Raw genomic sequence first — 21,739 nt, forward strand, 5'->3', positions numbered from 1 at the left:
AAAGTTTGTTAGGTCCATATTTTGAAAATATTAACTTGGCTATCAAATGATTCATGTTCCACATAAAAAGGCCAGTGACAGGGGTCACTGTTGAATGTGAGAAAATATTCTGAGCCGAAATATGAGCCAAATTGCCACTTCTTTTCTACGCAAGTGCCATGTTGTGTCTGGTACCTTGTCTGGCCAGGGAGCCCATGGCTATACAACGGAACACAAGATTAACTTGATCAGAGGAACAAAACATGACCCCTTATGCAGTATAGGAGGGAGGGCTGGCCCAGAACAAAATGCTTAAGTAGATCTCTTCTTCAGCAAAGGACCACCAGTCTCTTCTTTTCTTTCCCTCAAGGTCATTTATACCACCCTCCCCTCCCACCTGGTCACAAAAGGTCCCCAGTATTGGCTGCAGGAAGTGGAGAAGAGCACCCCCGGTCTCACTTTAAGTTATCCCTTGGGGACTTCTCAGGTGACAGACACCTGCCCTGATGATCCAGCAGAGGAATTTACTAGTGGGCGTCAGTGTTTGGCTGTCAGGTTACTCTGTCTTTTTTTTTTCAGCCTCAGTTTTCTTAACTGTAAAATGGAAATAGGCACCGTGATACATCAGGACACACTTTAACAGTGTGTCTACCAGTGTGAGGCCATTATTTGAGCTGGATTTTGTTAATAATCTGGATTTCTGGCCTCAAAAGTATAGTCTCTCATTTAGGTATATGACTCATGGTATGCTATAAAAAAGAGAAAGATAAATACCATATGATATCATTTATATGTGGAATCTAAATATGGGATGAACAAACTTATCTGTGAAACAGAAAGAGACTCACAGACAGAGAGAACAGATTTGTGGTTGCCAAGGGGAAGGCAGGGTTAGGGGGAGATGGACTGGGAGTCTGGGGTTAGCAGATGCAAATTATTACACAGAGAATGGATAAACAACAAGGTCCTGCTGCAGAGCACAGGGAACTGTATTCAATATCCTGTGATAAACCGTAAACCACAAAGGACAAGAACACACACATATATATATATTTATAACTGAACCACTTGGCTGTACAGCAGAAATTAACACAACATCGTAAATTAACTACACTCCAATAAAAATTTCGTTTTAGAAAAGAAAAAGTCAATTACTCTAAGTTCAGTCTTAACTCAGGTTATATGTATTATGTGCAACACAGGGAAATGGAAAATGATATTTGGTTCAATGAACAATGAACAAATAACTCTCAGTGGAAAATGCTGCTCTGTGCCTTACTTCAATGCTGCTTTAAAACCTTGATGAGAAAGGCCATGCCTGGGGGTATGAATCTTACTGGATATGAATGAAACTCAGGGCGACTCAGGATAAATCTGAGGAGGAAAAACAGATAAGAAGGTATGGAAAGGGAGGGGCATCCTCCCTCTAGGCCCAGACATGGGGGAGAGAAGGAGGGATAGGCAGGCAGATGATGTTCTGCAAAGCCAAGCCACTTCCTCTTTGTTCTCCCCACTCAGTCCCAGTGAGGGGGTCCCCTGAGACCCTGAGCCAGGCTGATGGGGAAAACTGACTCTCAAACTTCTAACTCCTGTCTTCTCTGCACTGGCCAGTGTCACTGGGGAGGTGAGCTGTTAGCATCAACACTTTCCAGCTTCCATCCACTGATCTTCATCTTTTCTCAGTGGCTCAGTTCAGCAGATAAACTGCACACTGCCCTGAGACAGAGAGAAAAGCGGAAGATACTGCGTGCCCATCAGCAGCTCCTAATATCCAGTGGTCAGAGATGGGCTGAGGGTAAACCTGCACGGACACCTCCTTGGTCAGCTTAGAGAGTCCTGTAGGGAGGCAGTGCTCTGAGATTCCCACAATTGCTCCAACAAATATCACTGTGATACTCCCAAAGTTAGTGGAGACTTTGGTGAAAGTCTGCAATCTGAATAACTGTAGGTGAGAATGATATGTAGGTCAGTATTAATGCCAAGACCAATCAGCTGTAGCCTCTGAAGTGACTGTACATTCCGTAAAGGGAGGGTTTTTGGCAAGTGCATCAGTGTCCCTTCTTGCCAAGGGCCATAGATTTTAATAACTGGGAAGAAAGGAAATCCCCCAGCTAGGGGGTTCTGGAATGGTAAATGACTTTCTGCTGGGCAAAGATGCCCAAGGCCATCCCACTTCCAATTTAATTTTGGAAAACAGATGTTTCAGTAAATTTTTCAGGAAAATTTAATCTCATAATTATTTCCAGAAATGCCATGAAAACGTTTCTGAAGGATGAAAATGATTTTATTTCCTCAAGGTCAGCCGGTCAGTCACTCAGCACTTCTTGAACTTCCCCTAGGAGAAACATCAACGATTAAGGAAATGGAAAACACAGCCCTCCCTTTCCAAGAATTTACAGTGTGAAGGTGAGGGGGAAAATGGAGAAATGCAGAGCCTTAGAGTGGCCAAATGATTCCAATCACAAAGAATAAAAACTTACAAATTAGAGAATTCTATTAACAGCTACATGGGGCTTCTCTGATGGCTAAGTGGTAAAGAAGCCACTGGCCAATGCAGGAGACTTGGGTTCAATTCCTGGGTGGAGAAGATCCCCTGGAGAAGGAAATGGCAACCCACTCCAGTATTCTTGCCTGGGAAGTCCCATGGACAGAAGAGCCTGGTGGGCGGGTCGTCAAACAGTCAGATATGACTTAGCGACTAAACAAGTAACAACTATACCTGTGCAAGGCATTCTCGACATGGACTAAGATTTCAGAATTTAAAAGGTGGCGGTCACTTTGCTGTACAATAGAAACACAACACTGTAAAGCAACTGTACTCCAGTAAAATTTTTTTAAAAAATTAAATAGATTATATAAAAAAATTAAAAAAATTGGTACAACCTCTATGGAGGCAATTGAGCAACATTTATGAAATTTATAAAAATTACATGTGCACCAAGAGATCATCACATATGATTTTATTAACATGAAATGTCCAGAATGTCAAATCCATAGAGACAGAAAACAAGAGTGGTTTGTTGTCAGGGGCTGAGGGAAATGATGGGTTACTGGACATAGTCTTATTTGGGGGTGATGAAAACATTTTAGAACTAAATAGAGGTGCTGTTTGTATGACATTGTGAATACACTAAATGCCACTGAATTGTATACTTTGAAATGACTAATTTTATGTTTTGTGAATTTCATCTTAATTAAAAAAATTTGATTTAACAAAAACAACAAAAACAAAAGGATGGTGGGAGGGAAGATGGTTTAGCTAGACTGAACAGAACTAGTTCAGCTGTCTCTGAGAAGCAAAGCCTTCAAAGAAAGGTAAGTTATAAAGAGATGCAAGGGTGGGCATCATGTCATTTTCAGCAAAGAATCCGGTCCTGCTGTTGGTGAGATGAAGGCATTCCCCAAAGTGTGAATCAGCCCAGTGTCACACAAAGTAAAGTGATCTGGAGCCACATGACCTGCTTAGGTAATTCCAGGAGGGTGCAAACCCCCTGACCCTGTCCTCACACTTTGAAATAGAGGTTAGAACTCCATCCAGCTATTTCACAAAGTATCTGACGTGCTGTGTGAGAAAACTAGGAAAGATTAAGCCTGCGACACTTCAAATTAAAGGCAAAGAGGAAGGATCTGGCAGCAGTGGGTCTGGAGCTTCACTGACGAAAAGGCAGGGGGAAGAAATGAGTGGATGAAGGAAAAAGTACCTCCTGAGAAGGAGGAGATGGGGTACATGCAAAGTAAGTGATGGAGGTCTTGGGGAACTACCAGGTGGAAAAATAATCAGACCCAACACTGAGCAAAAGACCTGCTGCTGGGAAAGACTGAGGGCAGCGGAAGGGGACAACAGGATGAGATGGTTGGATGGCATCGCTGAGTCAATGGACACGAGCGAGCAAATTCCAGGAGATTGTGAAGGACAGGGAAGCCTGGCGTGCTGCAGTCCATGGGGTCGCAAAGAGTCGGACACGACTTGGTAACTGAACAACAACACAGAGGAAGCAGCGCTCCCCAGGTTCCTAGGGGAGGAGGAGTTCTTAAGCCAGCGGGTCAGGCACTGTCCGCTAACACCGCACCTGTGTCTGCACACCTGGACGACATCCTCCAGGCTGGAGCCCCTCGCGGAGTGGAGGGCCTGCCTGTGACCGCTGCCCTGAATTTCACAACCACGGTGGTTCCTGCTCTATCTCTGCAGAAGCCTGACGCTCCATGTTTTCAGACACCACCACCGTCTCTTGATTTAGCCCATCAGTTCACAGCCGTGCAGTCTGTTTTGTTTTGACAATACAGGGGGCTCTCAAGAACAGAGGCAACCACATACCATTGTGATGGATTTCTTCTAGGTTCTTTGGTTTCAGTCGTTTGCAGATGGCTGAGTCCCTACAGTAAACCATTCTGCAGCCTAGTTTTTCTCCTTTAAAGATTCTTCAAAACAGGGGACTTCCCTGGTGTTCCAGTGGTTAAGAATCCACCTTGTAATGCAGGGGATACAGATCCCACATGCCTTGGAGCAACTAAGCCTGTGTGCAGCAACTACTGGGCCCTTGAGACATAATTAGAGAGTCTGTGCACCACAAGGAAAAGATCCCCCATGCCACAACTAAGACCCAAGGTAGCCAAATTAAAAAAAAAAAAAATTCTTCAAAATATTTTGGTCCATAGGTACTCAGCAACTATTTGTTGCAAGCTAAAGGTGACTAGATGGCTAGAAAATATTCTAACATGCATCTGAACCATAACTCATTATTTTTTCCTTTCTCAAAAAAATATTGTTGATCCCTGTGTTTTGTCACACCCGTGCTTTGCTCAGGTGGAGGGTTTGGTTTCTCAGTCCGTTTATCAGGCTAAGGGCTGGGTTTGTTATGGAGTGTTGCCTGGTTTGCAAAGGACTGGCAGGGACACCATCAGTTCTGGCAACATGAACATCCCTGCCATCGGCCTCATCAGGGTCTTGGGAGAGTCGCACCGAGAATCCTGCCCATCCTAAGGACCAAGTTCACGTGCATCTGCTCTAAGAAGCTCGCATGCGCTCATCACGCTAGCCTCACTGCGTGCTACTCTCAACTTCCACAGCACGTTTAATGAAATAATGACAGGACCACCCCTAACTGTTCAGTGCCATGCTATTCTTCTTTTCCTCTTGGATTAGTCCTGTCCCCCAGTGATGGACACCTGCTGTTCTCCCCACGCAGCACCTATTCAGCTCCTGGTGACGATGCCCCTGTCCTTACCTGGGGAAGCCAGCCCCTCTCTGATTCCCAGCCCAGCCCGGGAAGAGGAACACGTGAACTCCATCAGGGTCAGAAACAGGACTCAGTCTGAACCAGTGAGAGTCAGGCCCAAGACTTTTATTCAAACTTGTATTAAGGTGAGAGACACTTTCCTGCTGGATTCAATAATGAACAATGTAGAGCTGGAGTGATTCAAGCTATCTTGCCACCACGAGGGTGAAGATAAAGCAAACGCCAAGCGAATGACATTGAGACAAAAAGGAAATGGCAGGGAATGGTAAACCCCAGGAGCCTTGAGGCCGAATGACACCTGGATTTTGTACATGTGGGTCAGTAAGCTCCCTTCTTGATCAAGCCAACTTGAGCTATTAAAACCAATTTGAGTCCTAAATGATTTACCAATTGGATTTTAAACTCCCTGAGCCCAAATAAGTGTCCTTAGATTACCAACAATATCGAGAATGGTGTTCGATGCTTAATGTACACGTTAGGGTCGTGTTTTATTTTGCTTTGTTTCTGTCCCAGCATGTAATACTGCGATGGGTGCATCAAACATCTGTTTGTTACTTTTCAGAACACAGGCTTCCAAATGGAATGAGACACTCTCCTAAGTATCATTCCCATCACAGCGTGCTGGTGGAGACAATGCTGATGGTAACGCTGGGCTTCCTGTCCTCTGCCCATCCCTCTGGACATCCAGGAAGAACAGGTGAGAATAACCGAAAATCACTTTAGGGCGATGAGTGATTTTTTAGGAACAAAGCAGCAGTCTTCCACCTACATCTCCAAATTTCAACGGACTAATATTTGCCTTTTCAAGGAAGGTTTTTAATTTTCCTTTTTATTGTTGTGTGGCTATAACAATTCCTCCAAGAGCAATTTCAGATTTCTCTCTTCACCTGAAGAATCCCAAAAGGATGTCTTTATTATTATTATTATTATTATTATTATTATTATTGGCCACTCCACTTTCAGGATCTTAGTTCCCCGAGCAAGGATTGAACTCTCATCCTTGGCAGTGAGAGCATGGACTCCTAACCACTGGACCACCAGGAAACTCCCTCAAAAGATTGACTTTGATCTCCACACTCCAAAGCAAAGAAAAAGGCCCATCACATCACTGACAGGACTATTTTTACAGAAACAAAACCAAAAAAGGCTAAAAACTGAAACTAATTTAGTCTACAGTGCTAAACATTGTGTCCTTCTTCCTTTCTTTTTTTGTTGTGGAAGGAACACCTAACATGAGATCTACCCAATTTTTAAGTGTACAATACAATATCATTAATTTACAGGCACAGTGGTGTAAAACAGATCTCTAGAACTAAATCATCCTGTTCTTTGTTCTTTACGTAAATGTGTTCTAACAGAATATACCCACCAAGGAAAAGAAGACTTGAATTTTGGAAATGTGTTCTTTACCGGATTATGACTCTTTGAAAGGTATATAGCATAGCTGGCCTGTCAACCTGCAGAGCTAAAGGCCTAGGCATGAGATAGTCTCTTATGTTTTTATTTTTCTTTTTGGTCTGTGTCCAGTCTTAATTGCAGCAAGCAGGATCTTCAGACTCTCTAGTTACGGCCCTTAGGCCCAGCAATTTTGGCCTAAATGTGAGCTTAGTTGTTCCAGAGCATGTAGAATCTTAGTTCCTTGACCAGGGATTAAACCTGCATCCTCTGCATGGCAAGGAGGACTCTTAACCCCTGGACCACCAGGGAAGCCCCACTATGACTTTTTAAATGACTGCAATCATGCTAACTTTCAGAACCAGTACTTTTTCTTTTCTTTGATGGATATAAAATGATGTGTATGCTAAGTCACTTCAGTCGTGTCTGAATCTTTGCAACCCTATGGACCGCAGCCCACCTGGCTCCTCTGTCCATGGGATTCTCCAGGCAAGAATCCTGGAGTGAATTGCCATGCCCTCCTCTAGGGAATCTTCCTGACCCAGGGATTGGAACCCACATTTCTTGCATCTCCTCCATTGGTGGGCGGGATTCTTTACCACTAGTGCCACCTGGGAAGTCCCATAAGCTGGTACTACTGGGGAATCATTTTCAAATGGACTTACAAAAGGGATCAACCTATTTTGGGGGTTACAAACCATGCTGAGGTCAGTACTACAGAAATATGTGGCACCAAAAGTACAAACAGAAAAAGAAACATGTGATTGTTTTCTAAGCAACCGTCTATGAGTGAAATGCAAAAATATCGATACTTGACTCACCCTAGAGGGAAACTGTTTTCTGTCAACGTTTGTTGATCTTTTCGGAATTAAGACTTTCAAAGGTTTGCTCTAAGTTGAACACATGGCAACAAAATGTCATGCCACAATATAAATCATTTTTAGAAAAATATTGCCAATTAGAAAATGCAACAACTTCTGAAAAATGACTCCAATTGTTGAATGTGACATAAAGTGCAAGGAAAGATTTTCTTTTTTCCCCAGAAGGAATTGCAACAAAATACCATCATTAACACTTGAAGTCCATGCTCTGGTGGAAAAATCAGCCATGATACATTCACATTTTGCATACAAATAGAAATCTGAGAACTTTCTAGAATTTATGTTGAATGGAAGAAAAACAAGGATAGTTGGTTCAAACCACAGAAAGGTCAAAATACAGTGAGACAGATAAAATAACTCAAATTCAAGAACCACAATTAGAAGAAATTCCATACCTATCTGTTCAAAAAAAATAAAATGAGAAGCTTCTTTCAGTAGATTTTTACCAACTCTCCTCTATCTCATCAACCCACAGGGGTTATAGAGTTGCTATGTAGCAAAAGATCTCAAAGGAATGCAAATGAGAATGTCTTCCTTTTTAATTAACTTTAAGCCGCTATCCTAAACCCAGTAATATCTTAGGCATTTTACATATATTATCTCATAATGTCTGCGGAACAATTCCATTAGATATGAATTTTTATCTCCATTTGAAAGAAGAGGAAATCCAGTTCAGAAAAGATAAATAACTCGCCCCAAATCATAAAGTCGTATTTAATCCTGCAACAAAACCCATAGCCCTTTGATAAGGGCTCCAGAAGGCCCCAGAGCAGCTCCCCAGGCTCCCAGGAAGCTGCCTGGGGCAGGTCAGCACTGTGGAATGTGCACCAACCAGAATCTCAGAGATCTGGAGAGGGCCAGATCACCAGCCCTCAGGCCTCTGCTCCCAAGAAGGCTGGGCTGGGTGAGTGCTGGCTCCTTCTCATTCTAATAGTGGAATTCAGTTTGAGAGATCTAGCTTCAACCAGGTGTCCATGATTTCTTTTTCTTTTCTTAAGCATATGTCACCCAATATTGCATGCGTGCTAAGTCGCTTCAGTCATGTCCTACTCTTTGCGACCCCATGGACTGTAGCCGGCTAGGCTCCTCTGTCCATGGGATTCTCCAGGCAAGAATACTGGATTGGGCTGCCATGCCCTTCCCCAGGGGATCTTCCTGACCCTGGGATCAAACCCATGTCTCCTGCGGTTCCTGCATTGCAATCGGATTCTTTACTGCTGAGCCACTGGGGAAGCCCATAACCCAATATACTCACATTTAATACATGTCACTCTACACTTTTTAGCCACAAAATGATTCAATTATGGACAGAACTGGACAGAAAACCGTGACGGACAGATCTATTGGGGATCTTTCTAGAAGCTGCTTTCATGTGACGGGCTGTGGTAGAGCTGGTGATCTCATGCAGCTGAATCGTCCCGTGTCTTCTGAAGCTCACCCTTCCAGCCCACACACGTAGCACCCACAGCAGAGCTCAGCTCCTCCCAGCCGCAGAGTGCACATGCTGCGTCCTGATCACACCTCACAAGCTCTGCTGTTTCCGTGACTGTCTGCCCTGCAAGACGTGAGCTCCTTGGCGGCACGAACACGGTTTCACTTATCCCTACATCCAATCCTTGCTACAATGCTGGGCACATAATCAGTGGTCAATGAACGTTCACCTGAATATTCCATTTTCTTTTTTAAGGCAGACAGGAAGGCAGATGAGAGAAAAGAATCTGGGTGATCTATATGCTTTATGACTCACCGGATCCCATTCAACCCACACCAAATACAGGCCAGCCTCATTTTGTACAAAAGACCTATTCCTGAAAGTAAGGAGATTTATACCTTGAACTCATCTTGCTAATGATTTCCAAGAATTTTAATCTTAATTTCAGACAGCATTTCCTTACATTTTTCATTAATAATCTGGACATCCTCCAATCCCCTGACAACAATAAATATTTAAATATACTTGACAGCCTCTCTATAATTCAAGAAAATCTGCAGGATTTTTTTAAAACAAAAAACATGCCATGGAATCTGGATACCAACATCAGTTAATCTACACTGTTAACGACTTGGGTGTTTCATACAACTTAGACCCTTTGTTAAAAAAAGAAAAAAGCTTCCCTGGTGGCTCAGAGGGTAAAGCATCTGCCTGCAATGCAGGAGACCCGGGTTTGATCCTTGGGTTGGGAAGATTCCATGGTGAAGGAAATGGCAACCCACCCCAGTATTCCTGCCTGGAGAAACTCATGGATGGAGCAGCCTGGTAGGCTACACTCCACAGAACTGCAAAGAGTCAGGCACAACTGGGCAACTTCACAGACCCTTTGTTTATGTCTCCAGTTACAAGCCACAACATGACAAAATCATTTGGCATGTGCAAGCACCTAAAACGAATCAGATGGACTTTTCCCATGAAAGATACCTAGTTTTTCTCCAAACTCATCTTGTTTTTAATTTCGATTTGTGTATATTAGGCTATACCTATCTGTATGGATGCTCTTAATACACGAGAACAAAGACAAGCAATGTCACCTGTTCTGCTCTTTCCCTGCTACCGCGGAGCCGCATGGAGGTGGAGGCTCGAGTGCATTCAAGATTCAGCTCCACCCGTAACCCACCGCCATGGCCAGGGAAGGCATTGCTGCTGGAGGTGTAATGGACGTTAATACTGCTCTGCAAGAGGTGCTGAAGACCGCCCTCATCCATGAAGGTTTAGCGCATGGAATTCGTGAAGCTGCGAAAGCTTTAGACAAGCGCCAAGCCCATCTATGTGTGCTTGCATCCAGCTATGATGAGCCTATGAATGTCAAGTTGGTGGAGGCCCTTTGTGCTGAGCATCAAATCAACCTGATTAAGGCTGAGGACAACAAGAAACTAGGGGAATGGGTAAGCCTCCGTAAAATTGACAGAGAGGGAAAACCCCGTAATGTGGTTGGTTGCAGTTGTGTGGTGGTTAAGGACTACAGGAAAGAATCTCAGGCCAAGGATGTCATCGAGGAGTACTTCAAATGCAAGAAATGATAAAATAAAAAACTGAGTTCTTGTTTTCCAAAAAAAATTTGTCACCTGTTCTGAAGTGGGCTATGGAACCCCACTATCAAGAATGCCTTCTCCTCCCCAGACACGCCCCATCCCAGAGGTAGAACCAGTCAAGAAGCCTTCGGAAGAGACCATTTTAATCCAAGTTTCAATCGGAAGGAAAGAGGGAGCAACTGTAACAGTGATGTGCCCTAACACTGGAAGAGCAGGGCTGATGATACAAAGGAGGAAACAGAGAAGCAGTGTGCCAGGACAGTAAAGGGCTCCTTTGCAGAAAGGGAAAAATCCCACCAACAGGGTGAGAAGATCACAGCTGGACACGAGCTCATGGCTCACAGAATGCCGTCAGACACTCAAATCCCACCAACAGCGTGAGGAGATCACAGCTGGACACAAGCTCAAGGCTCACAGAATTCCGTCAGACACTCAGCCCTCTCTCTCTCCGCAGCTGCCCCCTTGCTGGTTTACAAGCAGCCAGCCCGCTGCCCTTTGTATTCTAGAACACTTTCTTTTGCACCTCATTATAATCATCTACATCAGTGGCCTAAATTGATGTGTGCTTTTTAAAAAAATTTTTTAATTAAAAAAATAAGTTTAATTCTTTTACCTTTTTATTTCATATTGAGTACAATTAATGAACACTGTTGTGACAGTTTCAGGTGTGCAGCAAAGTGATTCAGTTATACATATACATGTATCTATTCTTTTTCAAATTCCTTCCCATTTCAGTTCAGTTACTCAGTTGTGTCCAACTCTTTGAGACCCCATGGACTGCAGCACGCCAGGCTTCCCTGTCCATCACCAACTCCCGGAGCTTACTCAAACTCATGTCCATCAAGTAGGTGATGCCATCCAACTATCTCATCCTCTGGCATCCCCTTCTCCTCCTGCCTTCAGTCTTCCCCAGCATCAGGATCTTTTCAAATGAGTCAGTTCTTCACATCAGGTGGCCAAAGTATTGGAATTTCAGCTTCCTAAACAGGTTGCTACATGTTGAGCAGAGTTGCCTGTGCTACACAGTAGGTCCTTGTTGGTTATCCATGTTAAATACAGCAGTGTGTGTGTGTCCATCCCAAACTCAATAACTATCCCTCCCTTCACCCTCCTTTAATTTAAACCTTAAAGTTAAATTAAACCATAAGCTTTTAAATTAAACCGTAAGTTCCTTGAGGGCAAAGAACTTTTAGTGCTTTTTAGTGCTATTTTTCCCCTTCCTCAATATCTGGTAATAGGCAGTATGTACACAACAAGTGCTGTCTGAGTGAATCAGTCAATAAACAAGTATGTATATATACATAGGTATTTCTGAGCAGATACTTGAAGCAGAATCTAGAGTGAGGACCAGAGAGAAGAGGCTGAAATGGCAGAACTAGTCACAAGAGGAAAAGCACAGACGAACACCGGGGAAGAGGAGGAAAGGGGATGTGATGTGGAAACTCTCCTGTGTAGTTCAGCCAGAGGCCAGAATGGAGCTCATGGTGTATGAGAATAAAAATTCCTAATAGCTGGGCTCCCCAGGTGGCTCAGTGGCAAAGAGCCCATCTGCCAGTGCAGGAGACACAGGTTTGATCCCTGGTCCAGGAGGACTGCACATGCCGCTGAGCCCCTAAGCCTGTGCACCACAACTGCTGAGCCCTGCGCTCAAGAACCTGGGAGCAGCAACTTCTGAGCCCACATGCCCTGGAACCTGTACTCTGCTACTAGAGAAGCCACGGCAATGAGAAGCCCGAGCACCACGACTAGAGAGGAGCCTCCATTTGCTAAAGGTCTCACATCAAAGAAGACCCAGCAGTGCCAAAAAATACATAAATAAAACTATTTTTTTAAAAATTCTTTCATAGAAACAACAGCATGTGACTCTGAAAAGTTGGGCATGAGGCATGACAGCAAGAAAACCCCAGTATGTAACCATGTATTATACCAGAGGGAGCAGAGATGAAAATCGATCTAGTCCAGGCATCAGATCAATACTGGGTCAATATCAGGTCTGCACTACTTCTTATCTCCTCTTTCACACTTTCATTTTTATACACAGATGAAATTGTTTGACCTGGTTTTTCTATCAGACTGCATTGTTCCATCAGTTCTATCTCCTCTCTTCCCACGCTCCAAACCCTTCCTTTTTCCACTTCTCTAAATATAACCCAGAGAACCAGGAGCCTTTTGTAAGATCAGAAGGGTTCTTTCTGATTGGGGTTCAACATCTCAGTGAGATTGTGCCGAAGGCTGAGGATTTCTGAAATGCTATACCACAAGGTTTCCAAAAGGCAACCTCAACTTGATACTTGTGAGCGTGCCAGGAAATGCAGTTGAAAACATTTTGCATGTAATTAAGGATTCTGGCCTCCAGTGTTCAGTTTTGCCCTTTAATATGCAAGGCACATCATTGTTTATCCAGGGGAAAAATAAACTCCTGAGCTAGATTAAAAGCTTATTTGACAAGATGTGAAGTCAAGTGATGTATAAGGAATCTTTGGTTGATCTGAAGACCACTTGAATGGCTTAGAAACGCATAGCACCCCCACAAGAAATGCAGAAATAATAGTAAGAGAGTAGGGGCTTCCCTGGTGGCTCAGACTGTAAAGAATTTGCCTGCACTGTGGGAGACCCAGGTTTGATTCCTGGATTGGGAAGATCTCCTAGAGAAGGGAATGGCAACCCACTCCAGTATTCTTGCCTGGAGAATTCCATGGACAGAGGAGCCTGGCAGGATGCAGTCCATGGGGCTGCAAAGAGCACTGACACACTGAGCGACTAACACAACACATATCTGCACTCGGGCCGGGAGGTGGGGGAGGTTTAATGGCTAAAAGCCAGTGGCGGGGACGTCTGATGACAGTGACTCAAATCTGGCCATCTGACGATGCTAGGAATCTGCGCGCTTGGACATGGGTGGGATGCACATATGGAGGAAGGCGCGGCACTAGCAGTCAGCCCACATGCGGGTCTCCAACATCCAGAGTCCGTTGTTCAGGATGAGAAGAGGAGGGGAACAGTTGGTAAACTCCAATATTCTGGGATCGGCCTATAATTAGGATGCATTTTCCGTTAGTCCTACCAAAAGTCCAGGATCACTGGTAGATTAACCATCCCAGATTTGGGTCCGTAGTAAATTGAGAGGATCCTGGCACTTTTAGTTGGATGTAAGTCCTTGGCTTTCCAGTGAATGAGCTGTGTGATCTACAAGGATATATTTTGGAGCCAGTTTCTGCAAAGAGGTCTGTTTGTTGTGACTGTAACACAATAGTAGGTGTTTAATATATATTTGCTTAGTAAATAAAAGAATTACTTAACTGAAATAATGTATATAAAAAACTAGCACACATTTGGTGCTTAATAAATGTTTACTACTTTGACCTTCCTCTTCTCTAACTTTGAACTCTGTTTATTTTCCATGTGGGTGAATTTCTGTTTGGCGTTTTCTTAATCTATCAAATGAACAAAATCATTTTATTTTAACTATAAAAGTAATACATGTTCATTGTAGAAAGTGAACATATTATTTCATCAAAGGTTGGAGGTTATCTCAGAATGCTAAAAAAGAATACAAAGAGAAGATAAAAAATTCCATCATCCCAGGAATGTCATTATGTTTTGACATATAGTCCTCCAGACTTTTTTTCCAGACAATGCTCTCTCTATATATATATTTATTATAAAAATGGAAATAATACTATATATTATTTTGCAATATTTTTTACTAATTTTCCATATAAATAGTTACATCATTAGTATTAATAAGACTCGATTGTATAGTCATATCATAATTTAACCAGTCTTACTGTGCATTTATAATCTGCATAGTCAGCCATTATAAACAAAGCTGCTTAATAAATATCACTGGACATGATGTTTTTTGAAAGATGTTTCTAATTAGCTAAATAATGATAAATTCCTAGGAGTGGAATTACTGGGTCAGAGATATGCATATTCGTGTGTATGTATACATTATATAAGTCTTTCACCTTCTGTTTTTGGTTTGGTGTCTATGTGTTTTTAAACAAAAATTATACAATTTTGAAATTTTTCCTTTTTAGTTTTTAGTACTAATAATGTCATAGATCTAACACAAGACAAAATAGCTTTATGATATACACAAATTACTATCCCAGGGCCACAGATTATTTTAATTTGTAAAGAAATGCATTTCTGCATTTCTTTGAAAGGTAGCACATTTCATTAAAGGTTTTGGGTTTATATTGGCTCAGAGATATAAAGAACCTGCCTGTCAATGTAGGAGATAAGGCTCGATCCCTGGGTCAGGAAAATACCCTGGAGAAGGAAATGGCAACCCACTCCAGTATTCTTGCCTGGGAAATTCCATCAGCCGAGCCTGGCAGGCTACAGTCACAGGGTCATAAAGACTCAGACACAACTTAGCAAATAAGCAACAACACACATGTCTACTTTTACTTAAACAACTGACTATGTATCTGTCTTATCAGAAAAGAAAAGAAAAACTTCACTTTTTCCCTGTAACCTTCTGGCCCCTCCCAAACCTCACAGCCAATGTTGACAGCTTGGTTGGAAGATATAACAAAGTAAAGCAAAGCAGAGAAGAAAAAAAAAAAAAAAGAACTTTTTTTTAAAGCAATGCAGAGAAATACTTTGTGTTTTTAAAATGCGGACTCTTATTACATACACTTTGCTGACACTTCCATTCCCTAAAATACATCACAGAGTTCACCCTACTGGGCTAACTCAATTTTAATAGCTGCCTAATATCCCAAAGTATGAATGTACTATGATTTATTTGGCCATTCCACTACTGAAGGTTATTCATTTTTTGTTTCCAATATTTTGACACAAAATACAGTGATGCCAAAATGTATTTGATTTATAAAACCTTCCTACCCAGTGCTTTTATTTCTAGGGGAGGGATGATCAGGACTGGGAGTGTGCCTTTGATCAATATGCACTTTTAATGTTGATAGATATCTCTAGATCATTTTCCAGAAAGAGTATAAACATGTAACATTCTCTTATAATGTTTGAGACAGGTTTCTAATAAACCTGACCGTGTGAAGATTGACTAATCATTTATATCCTGAGGAAGAAAACTAAATTCCCACTGACCACATTGTAATCATTCTCCCCAAATCCTAATGATATCATTTGTGCTATTTTTAATACTTTGCTTCCCATTAATACTTGTATCTAATTATTCATACTACTTAAGGAACACAGAAAATAATACAAAATTTTCTACCATTGATTTCAAAATGAATATCTGAAAAATGTGGAGTGCTATAAAGACTTTCAAATACATTGACTAACGTACTGATTATCAACCAGTTTTTTATGCTGGCTATCTAAAGTACAGACGGGAAAAAACTACGTATATACCAAAGTCATAAAGGAAACCAGGGCCTTTCAAAGCCTCGTTCCCCAATTTACCTAAGGGTAGCTTTTTTATGCAGCAGGGAAGCACTCACTGAGTAATTCTCTTTTGAAATTCTATCAGTCCAAAAAGATATAATCAAATACTTAGAGACAAGGAGCAGCTCTAAAATCCTACTCAGAAGGCAACTCCAAACCCAAAGGCCAACACAGCCTTCTGCCAACATCTTGCAGCTGGTTTATCATCAACCGCTTGCGTCAGCCACCATAGAGCCCCAGCTGTGGTTCTTCTTAAGGACCTAAGGGCTTACTGCACTGTTTCCAGGCACTTACTTTTCTACAGGCCCTGACATGAAGTTTAAGCCCCAGATGAAACAGAACTTCTTAAGTGGTCGCTTGCACTTCTTTGCTCCCCAGATACACATTTTCCCATTAACTTTCAAAAAGGTTTTAAAAGTTCTATACTGATGGGTGGGTGATATGCCAGTACGGCATCAGAATAACCAGCGTTCACCTCTCTACAAGAAAGTTCATCATTGGCTGATGCCATTCTATAGGCCGTATGTAAAAGGGGCTGGAGTGGGTTGCCATTCCCTTCTCCGGGGATCTTCCCTGACCCAGGGATCCCATATTGCAGGTGGACTCTTTACTGCCTGAGCCACCGAGAAAGCTTTTGTAAAAAACGGCAGGTGGATACAATTCACTACTTGCTTTAAGAAAACTTATTTTTTTAAAAAAAAGTATAAGACTTTGACTTAGAGAAGGAATTTATGGTTGAGGGGAAGGGTTAGGATGGGGGGAAGGGATAGTTAGGGAGTTCGGGATGGACATGTACACAGTCCTATATTTAAAATGGATAACCAACACGGATCTCCTGAATAGCACAGGGAACCCTGCTCAATGTTAAGTGGCAGCCTGGATGGGAGGGGATTTTGGGGAGAACGCATGCATGTATATGTATGGTTGAGTCCCTTTGCTGTTCACCGGAAACTATCACAACATCATTAATTGGCTATATTCTGATATAAAATAAAAAGTGGAAAAAAAATTAAACATCACCTACAATTAAAAAACAAAGACTTTGACAATATTAATAATTATACTGAATAAAATGAGAAGACAAAATACTAATATTTCTAACCCTCAGACTGTAACTCCGTATGAATAAAAAAATAATAACGTGTGATTAGTACAGAAATGCTTTATCAGATTCAGAATAATATTTTCCACATCATGTAAAACACCTTATTTTATCAAGTAAGAATGTGGGTACTAATGGTTTCATACAATGCTTGAAAGAGCAAGATCTTCATCAAGTAGCAAGGAAAATAAAATAACCATAGAGTTCAATTTCATTCCATTAAATGGCCTTAAATTAAATTTCCCATACAGGAAAAAGAAAATTTTGATGTGTGTATTCAAATACAGCATACTACTCTTGAAATACTGTGTGATTATTTCACAGAAAATGAAATTACAATTATGGTAACAAATACCTTAAGATCTCACTATAAGCTCTTTGGCTTTGAATGTGCTGGCTTTCATCCAAAAGTTTTAAGTGAGAAAGTCACATTGATGTGGTTTTAATCATTCTTCAACAAACAAAGGATCATTTGTAAAACTAATGGTCATAAAAACAATTAACACCTAACAAAGGAATGAACTCTCATGTTACATGTGTTTCGCTGAACACACATTTTCACACCAAAACATTAATATGGGTGGGTTATATGATTAAAACTCTCTTCTAAAAGCGAATCTTTTACTTTGTATTTCTTAATTAGAAAATATATGTGTCTTTCAGACACTTCTCACCTGTACAAAGAACACGGGAAAGAAAACTTTGAACCCCAGTTTTAAAACCCCTCTGAACTATCTTAAAAGTAGGTCATGCTTTCATGATTGATATGACTCTTAGCCATGGAAAATCCTCAAGTTGTCAGTGGACTTACATTAGTAATATTTTTAAATTGTTCTTTTAAAATCTCTGCATTAAAACTCTTCAAAATTCTCTAAAAGTTTCTCAGTAGGTGTTTTTCATCAGCAACTATCACTAATTAAAAGACAATAGGTTGATTTCAATGAAAATTAGCCTTTCCTGGCTAATTAGCAAAAAAAAAAAGCTTTCCTTCTGCCAGAGGAACTAGATGTTTCTGGATTGCATTCATTATGGTAGAAAGTGAAAGCCTTTTGTTGTTTTACAAGTTAGGTAGCTCCCAATTCAGAATACATTTTCTCTGAAATTTAATGTCACAAACAGATGTCGGTATTCTAAACTAGTCCACAAAATTCTATGCAAATGAAATTCATCTGTAAATGAAATACTGTTATATCAGTTTCAGGGCAGAAAAATATCAGAAAATAATTTCCTTTGCAATATCCATTTTATCATCAACACTCGACATTAAACAAAAACAAAACATTAATGGAAATTATGTAAGAAATTCTTACTCCTCTTGGTGTTTGAAGCAAAAATATAGTTTGGGCTGTTTTTATAAAACAAACAAATGAGATAATTTATAGCAAAAAATTAATAGCATACTTTGGGGATGTATCTTCAAATCTAGCTTCTGTTAACTCTATTATCTGTTCTATATATTTCATTTTTTTAGTGAAGCATTCCTGGTTTCAATACCCACTCTTTTCTTGCTAGTTGATAATACACTAGTGTTATATAGAAAATTATCAATTTACATTTATTTAGGAAAAACATGTTTAACTGGAGAGAAAGATGATTTAAACATTTCTAGGGAGATGACACCACCCTTATGGCAGAAAGTGAAGAGGAACTAAAAAGCCTCTTGATGAAAGCGAAAGAGGAGAGTGAAAAAGTTGGCTTAAAGCTCAACATTCAGAAAATGAAGATCATGGCATCCGGTCCCATCACTTCATGGGCAATAGATGGGGAACAGTGGAAACAGTGTCAGACTTTATTTCTGGGGGCTCCAAAATCACTGCAGATGGTGACTGTAGCCATGAAATTAAAAGATGCTTACTCATTGGAAGAAAAGTTATGACCAACCTAGATAGTATATTCAAAAGCAGAGACATTACTTTGCCGACTAAGGTCCATCTAGTCAAGGCTATGGTTTTTCCAGTAGTCATGTATGGATGTGAGAGTTGGACTATGAAGAAGGCTGAGCGCCGAAGAATTGATGTTTTTGAACTGTGGTGTTGGAGAAGACTCTTGAGACTTGGACTGCAAGGAGATCCAACCAGTCCATTCTGAAGGAGATCAACCCTGGGATTTCTTTGGAAGGAATGATGCTAAAGCTGAAATTCCAGTACTCTGGACACCTCATGCGAAGAGTTGACTCATTGGAAAAGACTCTGATGCTGGGAGGGATTGGGGGCAGGAGGAGAAGGGGATGACCCAGGATGAGATGGCTGGATGGCATCACGGACTCGATGGACGTGAGTCTGAGTGAACTCCAGGAGATGGTGATGGACAGGGAGGCCTGGCGTGCTGCGATTCATGGGGTCGCAAAGAGTCGGACACAACTGAGCGACTGAACTGAACTGAACTGAGGGAGCTTTCAGGGCTCAGTGGTAAAGAACCTGCCAGCCAATGCAGGAGATGTAAGAGACATGGGCTCCATCCTCGGGTCGGGAAGATCTCCTGGAGGAGGGCATGGCAACTTACTCCAGTATTCTTGCCTGGAGAATCCCATGGACAGAGGTGCCTGGCAGGCTACAGTCCATGGGGTCACAAAGAGTTGGACACGAGTGAGGCAACTTAGCATGCACACATGTACTCATGGAGCTTTCAAGAGCTCTGAAGATAGAGGACTCTGCTTAAGTCTCACTTTAGTTCAAAATATATTGTTCTGAAATTCTCTGATGGTTATCAAAAATGTTAACAAATGTTTTTCAGCTATAATTAGGGGAGATCTTTTTGGTACACAGAGAGAAGGAATAAAAAGGAAAAGAGGAGAGGTTGAAGACCAAAATAAAAGATGGAAGGGAAGGTATATTTGCATAAATGATAAAAAAAAAGAAACCTTTATAAAGTGGAAATTGTTATGAAAGAAGGAGAAAGGACAGCTCTGGCTGGATAATCCATCTCCACAGAGTTAGAACAAGGTTAGTGGTGGAAAGAGGCAAAGCTCCTGCTGGAAAGGAGGTCATAGCTCAGAGAATAGCAACGGTATGGATGGTTTTCAACTTGAGAAGTTCTAGGTGTAGCTACCAGGGCAGAGCAAGACTGGAAGATCCTAGCCCAAATGCCCTACAAATCACTTGATCCCCCAGGGTGGAAACTTCAAATGAACTTAGACATGACCTCCTTCAGGAAGTTTTCCTCACGCTCCCCATCAAGGGTGGTTTGGGTTCCTTCCCTATGTCACAAATGATGTTCATACACATCATCACGATGTTTATGTGGATGATCCTTCAACTAAACAGATTTTTTTAAGGGCAGGAACTGGGTTCCATTCCTTTGTTTTCACAGAAAGTCATGCTGGAAAATGCAATCAGCGTTCATGAATTAACTAAAATGACCCACAAAAGTCAAAAGCAGACCTGGAACGAGAACCAGGTGTCCCAGTTCTGGCCTGGGGGTCTCGGTTCAAGTCGAGGGCATACTAAACGCAAAAGTAGCATGCAATACACGCAAAGAAATTTTAAAAGGAATACAAATCATTCTAACAGCACAGAAACATACCAAACACAATCCCAAAACAACCACAACTGCCTTTTCTGTTCCTGTAGCATCTCACACCAGACCCTAAAGAAAAGCGGGGCAGGGGGGGATCCCGCTATTCACCCAATTGTGGACTATCATGTAACAGGGAGGCAGAAGGCACTGTTCCCAAGCCAGCCAGTAATAAACCAGATCCTTACGCAGGATGATTGACAGCCTTTGTAATTCTATTCCAAGGAGAACAATAACAGACACTATTTTTATTCATACCAGTATTTAATCCTTTTTCTTCAGTAATATACTGGATGGCACTAATTTCTATGGGTTAATTATACATTCCCTCAAACAGAATAGGGTTTTCTTTAGCTTTGTTTTATTGAATTCACAGAGCCATCCCAGAGGAATAGTACTGCCAAATGAAAAGTCATCTCACCAACTAAAAGACCAGCTTATTTTCTGCAGAAATGTGCTGTGCAAGCAAGCCTTCTCTACTCCACCCTCTTGGTTCAACGCAGAATCTTTACATCTGCTTCTTCCTGTGTCTAACGTGGTGTCATGTCTCCTTCGTGCATGCTGACAGCCAAACATGTAACCACAGGGACGTGAACTTTCACTTTCCCTAACATCTTCAGGCAACTGAGATACTGTCTTGCTCATGGTGGGTATTTACAAAATGTTAACTAGCCTTAACATCAGTATCAACACTAGTCTCCCTAGTAATCCCTTTCATCTCATATCGCTTTCTTTTGGTGAACTGTCCCTTTAAAAGTAGTTTCTGGGACTTTGCTGGCAGTCAAGTGCTTTCACAGACTCTGTGATTTCACCGCAAGGGGTGCAGGCTCTATCCCTGGTTGGGGAACTGAGATCCAGGATGCCACATCCAGGTGCAGCCAAAAAAGATAATTAATTAATTAAAAGCAGTTTCCATGTCTCTCACACACCTCTACTCCTAAGAATCACGCTATGGCAAAGAGAGACAGACAGGCAGGTAGACAGACTTGGAAGCAAAAGAAGGGGAGGTTAGTTGCTTTTGCTACTCAAACTCTGTTCCTCCAGCACTCAGCTATGCATTCCACGGGTCCTTACTGTGCATCTGCTTGTGCCAGTCACTAAGCTGGTGCAGCTCTTACTCTCAGCCTCAGCTGACAATGGACAGATGGGAATATTTTCTGAAAATGTAATTTTATAATTATAGATTCCTTGTAGAAGGACAAAATTTTATTGGGACAACC

At 41.6% G+C, this 21,739-nt stretch overlaps 2 protein-coding genes across 3 annotated transcripts in view; one reads left to right on the forward strand and one right to left on the reverse strand.

Annotated features, from left to right (window-relative positions):
- Window positions 1–21,739, reverse strand: part of PIP4K2A (phosphatidylinositol-5-phosphate 4-kinase type 2 alpha) — a 181,658-nt gene that overhangs the window by 125,314 nt on the left and 34,605 nt on the right. The window lies entirely within an intron of this gene.
- Window positions 10,109–10,507, forward strand: LOC138091759 (small ribosomal subunit protein eS12-like). The gene has a single exon (XM_068987727.1). It carries the CDS (start codon window positions 10,109–10,111, stop codon window positions 10,505–10,507), a length of 399 nt encoding a protein of 132 aa, XP_068843828.1.

Source organism: Capricornis sumatraensis, chromosome 15 (genome assembly GCF_032405125.1).
Source record: "Capricornis sumatraensis isolate serow.1 chromosome 15, serow.2, whole genome shotgun sequence".
Taxonomy (NCBI): domain Eukaryota; kingdom Metazoa; phylum Chordata; class Mammalia; order Artiodactyla; family Bovidae; genus Capricornis; species Capricornis sumatraensis.